The sequence below is a fragment of the Lucilia sericata genome, unplaced genomic scaffold (assembly GCF_015586225.1).
Source record: "Lucilia sericata isolate MDLA Ls3-8-SP2 unplaced genomic scaffold, ASM1558622v1 Contig002929F_arrow, whole genome shotgun sequence".
NCBI classification, from domain to species: Eukaryota; Metazoa; Arthropoda; class Insecta; order Diptera; family Calliphoridae; genus Lucilia; species Lucilia sericata.
The window spans coordinates 25830-37908 of NW_023996588.1; the positions used below are offsets into that span (position 1 = coordinate 25830).

General features: G+C 31.5%; 1 protein-coding gene across 1 annotated transcript; it reads right to left on the minus strand.

The window, feature by feature from the left end:
• Positions 1-2092: 2092 nt before the first annotated feature.
• LOC119614459 (endoribonuclease dcr-1-like) lies at positions 2093-11604 on the minus strand. Its single transcript, XM_037970582.1, is given in 16 exon segments — positions 2093-3241; positions 3244-3294; positions 3297-3450; positions 3452-3540; positions 3543-3653; positions 3656-4688; positions 5252-5424; positions 5427-5868; positions 5870-5951; positions 5953-6337; positions 8060-8234; positions 8363-9587; positions 9882-10189; positions 10248-10425; positions 11224-11360; positions 11421-11604. Coding segments are annotated over 16 exon segments (5163 nt in total). The 5' UTR covers positions 11451-11604; the 3' UTR covers positions 2093-2651.
• Between the last annotated feature and the right edge of the window lie 475 nt (positions 11605-12079).

Consider the following 12079-nt stretch of genomic DNA (forward strand, 5'->3'; position numbering starts at 1 on the left):
AAAAGTACAAACCCCTAAAAATATTTGCAATAGGGCTGTAACAATTGAATATTCTCAAGAGCGCACAGAATCCAAATCTATTACCATTTTTTCAAAACTGGACATAGATTTTAATAACCAAAATTCAACATATCTTCTGTGTTCTCATCTTTTGTAACTATGTATTTCCGCAGAAGGTAGACTTGAAGTAGTCCTTCAAAAGTACATTGCAAATTATGATCTAAAAAAATTTTATTCTGTAAAAGGATTTTATTCCGATCAAAAGTGGAATTATATAAAAAAAAATATAAATTATTGTTTTTTTTTTTAAGTTTTAATAAATATCTTTACCAAAATAACTCCATTTCAGATCAGAATGGGATTTTCGAACAGGGGTATATATAGTATATATTATCTCTATAAGAAATAAATAAATTTACTGTCTTTAGTATAAAAAGTCCATCCTTCAGGTTTATGTTGTATAAACTCTCCCTTATAACACTCAATAAAGATTTCTTTCAGCTGACTTACTACTTATTTGGCTTAAATTTAAATGTATTCTAATCGAATTTAATAGTAGATATTCTATGTACTATAATAACCCGAAAAAGCAGAATATCATCAAATCCTCACTGTGCTAAACCTACGTATTAGTGATATACCGATTCATTTATTACGGTGTATCATATGCCGACATGACCAACTAAACTACCCTACTTACATATATTTTAACAGGCTTTGTTTTTGTTCATCATTAAAATCTTTAAAATCAATAAAAACTAACATTTACATACATGTATGTAGAATTGTTGTCCCACCAATGTTTTCCCAGGTCAAACATCATCATCCTCTTGTATCTTACATCATTAATATAATAATATCATTATTACATTCAAAATTTATCACTTTACACTTTAAAAAAAAAAAAAAAAAAACAAAATCATATTTTTGCTTTGCCCAAGCCCGTCTGTATACATATTAGTTTACAAAATCTTATTAAAAACAACAACAAAAAATATCATTGCAAAATACAAAAATAAACCATCAACAGAGAAGTAACATGTTTTTTACACTCTCCTCTCTTTTATGAAAAAAACAGTGTTGTTGTTTTGCTTAATTATTTTCTTTTCTATTTTTAATTCAAGCACATGTTTGTGTGATTGTGTATTGGTAGAAACTTTAAACGCTTATATTTCCGAAAATACTGAACCAATTTTGATCATATATAGATTCTGCAGTGAGGCTCGAGAATCTGCATTCATCAAAAAAAGAATCAAGAAAATCGGTCAAGTAATAGAGCCGGAAAATGTTTCCAATCGTTTTGGCTTTGCGTATTTATATATACATATGATGATTTTAAAATACAAACCCTTTAAAATTGTAATTTTAAATAATGACACTGTTGGCATAAATTTATATTATATATTAAAAAAGTATTTGCGTTTTACACCATTTAATTAATGCTAACACGTAAGAATAATATATAAGGCTGTGCCATATTTTATCTAGTTCAAAAACCCGTCACCAAAAGTATATTTTTTTAATAACAATATTAATTTTAAATTTAAATTTATTTCTATATTTTTTTTTAATGTTTAGTTAAGATATGAGTAAAATCTCGTAATAAACATAATTTAGGATTGTGTGTATCTCGTACACATACATATTCATATTCCCGGACATATTGTATATCGAATGGAAGTTATTCGAAATTTCTTTCTTTTGTTATACATATTTTTGTTTTTTTTTATATCGAAATTTTGATCATATCTGCAATATTATGGACCCGATTTAGCTAATTCATCAAATAGCAATATTCTTGATATTTTGTCTGATAGAATGAATGATTCAACAAGTGGATTTAGACAGATTGTATATACTTTATAGGGTTACAAAACTGTAGCATATGTGAATAATAATGTTTTATTTGCAATCGCAAAAATATACTTAATAAAGTTGATTAAATAAAAAAATACAATTAAAATTATATGCATGAGAGTTATTACTTTTAGTATAAGCAAATGCTGATCATAATGTTAGTGTCCTAGCCGATCCTTACAATATATTATTAACAAATTTTTCCATCCTTAACTTCTGCTTAATACCAAAAATCATTCGTTTTATTATATAAATATAAAACTTTATATTATTATCAATTTTACATACAAAATAGTTAGTTAGTTAGTTCTGTTGAGCGTTCATTTTCCAGAGTCTCTGGTGGGAATTGAACCCATGACCTCCGTACGGAGTCAATCACAAAATAGTGATAAGAAAATATACTCGTTTTTTTTATTTTTTTTTAACAAAAAACGAAGATAACTGCCTTTGTTTCTACTAGAAACTTTCTACTATTTGGCGAGGTAAAAGTTATTCAAACCAATTGACCAACTTGTCACTGTGCCCAAAGTTAAAAAAGGCTCATAATTGTTTAAAGTTGAAGGAAATTTAACCCCAAAAATCTTCTCCAACTGAAGTGCTGTTTCTCAATTATAAGTAATAAAGAATTAAGGAAATTCAAACCAAAAGACCAATTGTGCTTAAAATTAGAGAAAATGTTGGAAATCTACTCGAACTGACATCAGGTTTCTCAAACATAAGTAATAACCCTTTTGCATATGGAAGCTTGGTACACGCTTTTAGATTAACCATTAAAAAAAATCTTTAAAATTAAACTAATTAGAATGTTTAGCTAGTATTTGTAAGGCTTGTTTGGCTGCGGCTTTCTTAGCTTGTTTCGCATTACAACCAAAACCATGAGTTGTAAATAATTTATCCAAACAATTGAAGACACATTCGACCATCACATCATTATTGTCTATAATAGGCGGTTTGTATTTCGGCTTGGCTTGTTTATTTTCTTCCAATTGACGCACCGGATCTATGGGTACATTGCGTGAGAACTCCTCAATTTCAAACTTCATTAGATTGTAGATAACTTGCCAGGTAGTATCTAAATTACGACAATCCAAATAAACAGCCGCTATTAGAGCTTCAACAATATCTCCCAAAGCCTTGGGAACATCAACATTTTTTGCCATATTATAGGCTTTGTTTTCACGTGGCCAGTCCCTGTGCTCAGCTTTTTCCATGTCCTCATCATCAACATAATCATCAACATCATCATCCTCACTATTGCCCTCCTCGTTATTGGAATCGTTTAAAATATCATTGAAAGGATTAATAGAATCATTATGTTCTTCCATTAAAATGCGTACTTGATCGGTGACACGATAATTTTGACTTTCCTGAAAGTCGGCAAAACTTTGATGGCTTCGAATAAGGCTGAATTTTCGTAAAGTAAAAATAAATGAAACTATGGCGTACACATATGCAGCCTAAAGTTATATTGTTAACTAAAGCCATACGCAAATCAGTCATTTTACCGGGATTCATATTCTGGAAGCGTTCGAAAATGTAACATGTTATCAACATATCGAGTATGGCATCACCAATAAATTCTAGTTCTTGACTAGCAACCGGTTAAACGATTTGTGGGATAAGAGGGATGTGTTAAAGCCTGCAGCAAATAGGCACGATCACGGAATGTATAGCCAAGATTCTCTCCAAATGTTTGTATTCACCCAGGAAGCCGTCAATTTCTTTTTGCGATATATTTGCCCGTAATTGACTGCCACTCAATTTTAAATCTAATAGATTTGCCAAAGACTTTGATTTTCACCTTTGCAAATACCAAAAAATTCCAGCATACGAAAGCTACGATGTATACCATAATTCTTAACACATACACCTAGCAGAGCTTCCAAGGTATCGGCAATAATTTTGTCTCTTATAACATCCTTGTTAATAAAAGTATTCATATCGTTATCGGGATCTATTTCCACATTGCCTGCCACCAGTTCTTGGTTTTTAATGCAGGCCTGAGCAAAACGTTCCAACTTATCAGCAGAACACTTTCCTGACAAGATTTCCTCTTCGGTTAATTGTAGACTGTAAAAATCGCTGGGGCTTAAGATAGAAGCAGCTGGTAAATTTTTCTTTAACAATTCTAAAAGATTAGACGGTAAACTAGCTAAAGGCGGAACCCAGTTACCATTGGGATTAAATAGAGTAGAGCAAATCATTTCACAAATATTTAAGTCTTTCATGCAATACAGCAGATTACGATTCGATACCATGCGACCCTTAATGATTGTTAAGAAACCTTCATGCCAATTAGTATACTTATTGGCCAAATACAAAGAGGTTGAGAATTTTAAGAAAGCATCACCTAGTAGTTCATAACGTTCCATATCAAAGACATCGTTTACACGTGCTGCTGTTATAGCCGCTAAGAATTCATACTGCTCGGCTGACTTTAAACTATGATCTGGTTCAAAATTTCTTTTCAACATTTCTATTTCGATTTTTTCTACCTTGCCGGAATCTTTAATGGCAAGTTGCTTTAGATTCTTATTTAATGCTTCTTCTGCCATACTCACTTTTGGAGTCATGATTGGCATATCAAATGGTGATCTTGAATATTCCATTTCTTCATTTAATCTTAAATTTTCTACTTCTGGTATTAAGCTCATAATAAATTTATAATAGTAATCGATTTCAATCGGATATGCCATGTCGAGTTTTCGTGACAAATCTACGGGTTCCAAATAAGTTTTCCATGCTGTGTCATCAGTATCTAGAGGACAGACTTTATAGTCTGCTGTTGATTGTTTTTTAGTTGGCAAAGAAAGTAGTACTTTCTTAGGATGCTAAAAGTGGAAAGGGAAAGAAGGTTGTCTTTGGCTGCAATCGCATTTCTTTACACGGTTAATGTTAAATTAAAATATGTATCTTTATATAGTCCAAATTTAGATTTGATTGTAAGTATATAGTATAAGGTCCGACTCAGCATTTTTCGTTCGTAAATTTTACCTTCAGACGTAAGATTTTATATAATTCAATATTAACTTCAATTTAAGTCTTCTTACAGTTCAACTTTGACTATGATAGTATATAACTTTAGCAAGTCCAACATTAGCTTTTATCGTAAGTGAAATTGAACTGCAATCTTAAGTTTTTATACTGTTTACTCGAAAGGATTTCTATTGTCTAACATTAGCTTTAATAACTTTTCTTTATACAGTTCTATTTTAGCTTTAAATGTTGTTTTAATCGTTGATCAACTTTAGTTTCAGAAGTGTGTCTTTATGCTGTTTGATATTAACTTTAATTGAAGGTTAATTTAAACTTCAAATTGTAAGTGTTTATACAGTTCATTTTTCAATTGTAAGTCTCTGAAGTTCAAATAGATAAAAGATAAAAAAATACTTACCTCTTTTTCTTTAACAAGATTTCCATCATCGTCTAGTACTCTTTTCAAAGACTCATCTATTATTAAAGGTTTCGGCGAGTAATTATTAAAGTATTTATCCAAATTCAAGTATTTATTAATGCGTTTGCGTAACGTTTCAGCATGCAACATATAATAGACTCGATGTAGAATTGTGGTAAGAACAATGCTTTCAACCATAAATCAGCTGGATATTTGTAGTTGTGACAAAGTTCTGGTATCAAAATGATTTTATTCAGATCCTTTCGCTTTTCACTACTCTTATTGCTGGCATTATTAAAGAAGTTACGACGATGTGTTAAACTCTTGACTTCCAGTAAAAATTGTTTCTTGTTCGTAATGTTCATACCGTAGCGTGCGGAATAGAAATCGGCATAGGTTCCGTATTGATTGTTATCGAACTGACTCAATGGCGTTAAGTCATCACGTACTTTGGTAACAACAAAATTTTCATACTGAAGATCGGTATACCATTTGGTTACCACCTTATTTAGGTAGTCTTGTGGCCGGTATTGTGCATTCTGTCGTTCAGCTGGAGTATACTTGCGACATGGATTCAAATGTTGAAATTTCTTTATTAACTGCCAGTCAATGGAAGATATTTAAGATCTTCATTAGTGATATAATTTTTTCATCTAGTGGTATAATGAGATAAGAATTTTCTTCATCTCTACGATCAAAACAAGAAATTCTTTCCATAAACGTAAAGATCTCGAAATAGCATTGTATGAAATTGTTGTAATTGTTTAAGTTGTTCCTGAGTCTGTATAACACATTCGATGGGCTGTTCAGAGATTTTAACATGTAATTTACCCTGAGACATGAATAATGGCATTTTAGCCAATTTTGGTAGTTTCTTATTAAGTAGTAGGGCGTAGGTAGATTTCGTGCCCAAGTAGTTGACTATGTGTTCATTATAGGTATTAGTTTCGAAATCTGTTGCAAATTCTATGGCATAAGCGTAGGCTTTCTGTCCTAGACGTGGTAAGGAAGATTTTAGTTCATCGGGACATTGTCGCTCATAGGTACGTTTCAGTTGTTTTCCGGCTGTTTGTTTAAGTTGAGTAACTAAGTAATAAAACATAAATAGGTATATATTGTATGTAAGTACTAGTTCTAGAACGGATGATAACTGTAGCACTTTAGTTCCTTGTGGGTCACGTTCTTTAGAATATTGCTATGATTCTAAAGAATTAATCAGTCCTAAATTCTAAAAAACTTAGTTTTAGGTAAATGGGGTCTTCAGAAAGTTGTTTTCAATAAACACACAGACAGACGGACGGACATCGTTTAATTGATTTATCGGACATCGCTTAAGATTTATGGGAATAGTCTTGTCTATATTCTAGTCTATAATCTAGTTTATATTCTAGTCTAATCTATAGTCTAGTCTATAGTCTAGTCTGTAGTCTAGACTGTAGTCTAGTCTGTAGTCTAGTCTATAGTCTAGTCTATAGTCTAGTCTATAGTCTAGTCTATAGTCTAGTCTAGATTATAGTGTATAGTCTAATCTGGATTATAGTCTATAGTCTAGTCTAGATAATAGTCTAGTCTATAGTCTAGTCTAGATTATAGTCTTTAGTCTAGTCTAGATTATAGTCTAGTCTATAGTCCAGTCTATAGTCTAGTCTATAGTCTAGTCTATAGTCTAGTCTATAGTCTAGTCTATAGTCTAGTCTATAGTCTAGTCTATAGTCTAGTCTATACTCTAGTCTATAGTCTAGTCTATAGTCTAGTCTATAGTCTAGTCTATAGTCTAGTCAATAGTATAGTCTATAGTCTAGTCTATAGTCTAGTCTATAGTCTAGTCTATAGTCTAGTCTATAGTCTAGTCTATAGTCTAGTCTATAGTCTAGTCTATAGTCTAGTCTATAGTCTAGTCTATAGTCTAGTCTATTGTCTAGTCTATAGTCTAGTCTATAGTGTAGTCTATAGTCTAGTCTATAGTCTAGTCTATAGTCTAGTCTATAGTCTAGTCTATAGTCTAGTCTATAGTCTAGTCTATAGTCTAGTCTATAGTCTAGTCTATAGTCTAGTCTATAGTCTAGTCTATAGTCTAGTCTATAGTCTAGTCTATAGTCTAGTCTATAGTCTAGTCTATAGTCTAGTCTATAGTCTAGTCTATAGTCTAGTCTATAGTCTAGTCTATAGTCTAGTCTATAGTCTAGTCTATAGTCTAGTCTATAGTCTAGTCTACAGTCTAGTCTAGTCTATAGTCTAGTCTAGATTATAATGTATAGTCTAATCTAGATTATAGTCTATAGTCTAGTCTAGTATATATTCTATCTAGTCTAGATTATATTCTAGTCTAGATTATAGTCTAGTCTATAGTCTAGTCTAGATTATAGTCTAGTCTATAGTCTAGTCTAGATTATAGTCTTTAGTCTAGTCTAGATTATAGTCTTTAGTCTAGTCTAGATTATAGTCTAATATATAGTCTAGTCTATAGTCTAGTCTATAGTCTAGTCTATAGTCTAGTCTATAGTCTAGTCTAGTCTATAGTCTAGTCTATAGTCTAGTCTATAGTCTAGTCTATAGTCTAGTCTATAGTCTAGTCTATAGTCTGAAAAAGGTATTGGAGATTTGGATTCGGAAGATATGTGGGGTCATCAGAAAAGTGTTTTCAACAAAAATTTAAATCATTGGGTTTTGCACCTATCTCTGTTATTTATGAACCGATTTTGTTGATAAGTTATTGACGATAACGAATTTCTTGATACCCGTTCATATATACCATTCTCACGAGGGTGAAGGATAAAAACAATGTACAAAAAAAAAAAAAATACTTACTATCATCATTGTATTTCTTCCAATGCTCAAAAAGATTATCTGATACTTGGGCAATGCACTCAGTTTTTGTAATGGGTAAGAGTAAATGATTTAGTTCACCATGTTCGTAAAGTTTTACACATGCCTTAAAAGCAGCAGATATTTTCGCTTCTTTAGTTGTGGCGAAATAATCACTCTAAAAGTGTAAATAAAAAATAATAAGAAACAAACTGTTTTGTACTACTATTCCATTAAAAATTCAAGCAAATATTAAAGTAAAATTGAAAAGTTGCAACTTCTTATCTATTTTTACCAAATACTCACCACAATTACTTCTCTAACGGTAGACTGGAGTGGTAAACACACAGTTACCGCTATTTTACCTTCGTTATTTGGTGGCAACTTATTATACCAAGGCTGTGAAGAACCAAAACTATCCCATGGTAAAGTCTGACAATAGCGATGTAAAAGCGCCAAAGCTGATGATGCAATCAAACGTGCACCACTCGGTATTATAAATGGCGGTATAAGCTCAACAAACTGTTTGGCGATTTCCTCTTCGTTCGGATCATCACGATCCAAAGTTCGAGTACTTAAAAAATGTTTAATTAGTTCGTGTGTTTGACGATACGTACTGATTTTCTGTAACGTCTGCATCTTTTCTGATTCATTAATAAAAACCGAATAATATGAATTAGTGGAACGGGCACGACCCTTAGTTTGTATGTACGAATTAAAGGTTTTAAGAGGATCGAAAGCGAATACATAATTGCAGGCTTGTACATCAATGCCCTCTTCCAGAACATTCGAACAGATAATAATATTACATTGTTTACAGCGAAATTCATCTATGGCCGTCTTGTTCCATTTTGTATCCAATATACTTTCAATGCTGTAAAGTATACTTTGTCGTCCAACCATAAATTGTGGACGTATAACATTTTTAAGTTGTGGAATATGCGATATGTAGTTTTTTATAACATAATACACACATTTAGCGGTATAACGCCGTTCTACAAAGAGCAAACAGGCAATATCATCAGCTTGTTTTCCCGCAAACTTCTCCTTTATATATCTGAATAATGATTTTAATTTGGGAGTAGAAAAATTTTCGATTATTTCAAGCGTATTCCAGTCGGTTTCGTCGTCGTTCAACAGACTTTTCAGCTCATTAACAATAATATGACGTACACGTTCACAGCATTGAATAACAAAACGATATAAATTTCGCAGGGCTAGAGTTTCAGCTTGACGTTTTTTAACTTCAAACTCAATTATCGGTGACATGATGGCTATAGATGCTGCGTATAAACCTAAATCATCCATTTGATATACAAAATCATTCAGTAAATTTGTAATAGCACTTTTTTTATTTGGTGCGCGTAATTGTGCAAGACTTTTGGACATTTTTTGTGGCACATTGCCAATATCGAAATTTTTTATGACATTATCACAGTTTGCAATGATTTGTTTAATCTTATCCACTGCACGAAAGCTGTGACTGTGAATTGGAAATATTACCATTTCTTCAATCGGTTTTGTTGAGTAACTGAAAAATTATTATACCATTGGCTATATGCTAGAGCTTAAGTTGAGGTACATACATTTATAACTATTTCGAATATAAATTATAATTCTCCTATAACGAATCAAAATAATTTTTAAAAGATAACGCAAACCTAGACATTTAGCTTTGAACAGTTTTAGTTTTTTAAATCTCAAACCTAAAACTAGTGTCATTGTTAGAAATTGTTAACCAAATCAACATAGCATTAACACTTATAATTTTTATCCGAATAATTATAATTATAAAATAATGTAAAAAACTTCAAATAATACTTACACCATAACATTTTTCATTTGTTCCAAATCTTGTATCGTTACAATATTACCCCGAAATGTGGCCTCCAGTTTATTTAGATCTTGTATAACTTGTCCCAATTTATTGCCCTTTATAAGGACACCGGTTAAACCGATAACACGTGGTAATTTACTTTGATCACAATACTGAAAAGCACTAAGGAATTCATGCATTGGATGATTACCTGTTGCATGGTGGCATTCATCGATAATAACTATGCTTAAGTCGGTTATTTTTATAAGATTTTGATTGACTATATCGAGAAATATTTGTGCTGTCCCTACTAGAACCTACAAATATAGAACTTTTGTTTTTATGGAATTTTTTTACAAATGTAAATGATCTCACTTGATTCTTTTGAATTTCCGTTTCCCATTGTCGGCGTGTCCAATTGTCAACGTCTCGTTCGCCTATGTAGAGGCCAATCTCTAAATTGGTAGTCTTTTGTAATACCTTATGTTGTTGGCGTGCCAACTCTACCGTATTACACATAAAAATTGCTCGTTTACCTCCATTTTGTACAGTTCTGTAGAACAGAGTGGAAAAAAGTTTTTAAATTTTGAAGATAAATAAATATTTTTTAACATACATACATACATATGTATGTATGTAAGTGATATTAGTTTAAATGCATTACATCCACTTGAAGACCTATAACAGCGGAAATATAGATAAAACTTCCTGCTCCTTCATTATTTTAGAGTAGATCTTAATATGGGAACTATGCGAAATCATGGATCAATTGTAACCAAAATCAATTGGGCCTTTAAAAGTATAAAGTGAAGAAATACGTATACTGAAGTTAAAATATCTTTTTCCTATTTTTACACCGTTTTCTTGGTATTGTCTGGATCTGACCTGCCTTCTTATTTTCCTTACATTACATTGCCCTGGTAAACAACACAACTTGATTGTGTAATATGTCTAATCTGACACTCATATTTGGTTATTACTAACAACAATTCACCATCATGTAACAAACTCCCCAATAAATTACATTCTCTTACATATACGAAATACATTATAAGTATTTACTATAAAATAGGGGAATTCCAAATTAATTGCATGAAACACAAATACCTACATAATAAAGCAAACATGTAAAAGATTATTTTAAGAAAGTTTAAGTGAGGTTAGGACTTTGATCCACAGGCTGATGATTCGTTGTAAAAAAATAACAAACTGATAAAAGTTGCAGGAGCCATCTCTTGACATGCAAACCACACCCCAATGCAATTTCACAATGATGCACATTTTAAGTAAAACAAAATCTATTCCTCTGGATATATACAAAAAAACTTAATTTCTTAATAACAATACTCACTCCTTTAGTTGGGGCGAAAAGCGTTTCAATGCCAAAACCGCAATAAAAGTTTTCCCAGCTCCAGTTGGCAAATAAATAATACCATTTCTTTTGCTCACATAATCCAGCAATTCTAATTGATATGGTCTTGCTTGAAGCTACAAAAAATTCCACGTAAATTATCTGTAAAAGGGCAACAAAACAAATTGTTAACTTACACATTGCTTTTGTTCTCCTTCTTCATCCATTTTAAAATATATTCACAATTTAACACGAAAATAAACAACAATTCTCCTTGAAGTTTCTAGTGAAACTGAAATGATATTAATATCAATTGTACAGGGCAAATGGAGGAACTACGTGTACTTTAATTACTGGTTAAATCGGGGAAAAACTTTTTTACACAAAAAACTATTTGTTCCTTTTTTTTGCCGACATAAATATTTACATATTTATGTTCATTTGTAAGGTGTATTTAGTGAGGTGAAAGCAGAATCAAATGTATTACATTTATATTTTTGACAGAAAAGTGTTAAGCGACAGCGCCACACATCAAATTTGTTTGACTCAAACGGTAAGTTTTTTGATAGTGTTAGTGAAAAATCTCACATGTATATATGCGGTGTGATTTTTTTTACTAACACAATCAAAAAACTTACCATTTGTGTCAAACAATTTGAAGTGTCGCCAAGGCGCTTTATGGCTAAAATGTTTATATACATAATTCGACATATTAGCATTCAAATTCTATAATCTACTGCACCTTATTTTATATCACCTTGAGGTGCTATAATACTGTTTCTTTGTTTACATCCTAACATCAATGTTGCCAATACTTTAGAAAAGAAGGAATGCATTTTTTGCTCTCTAAAATAAA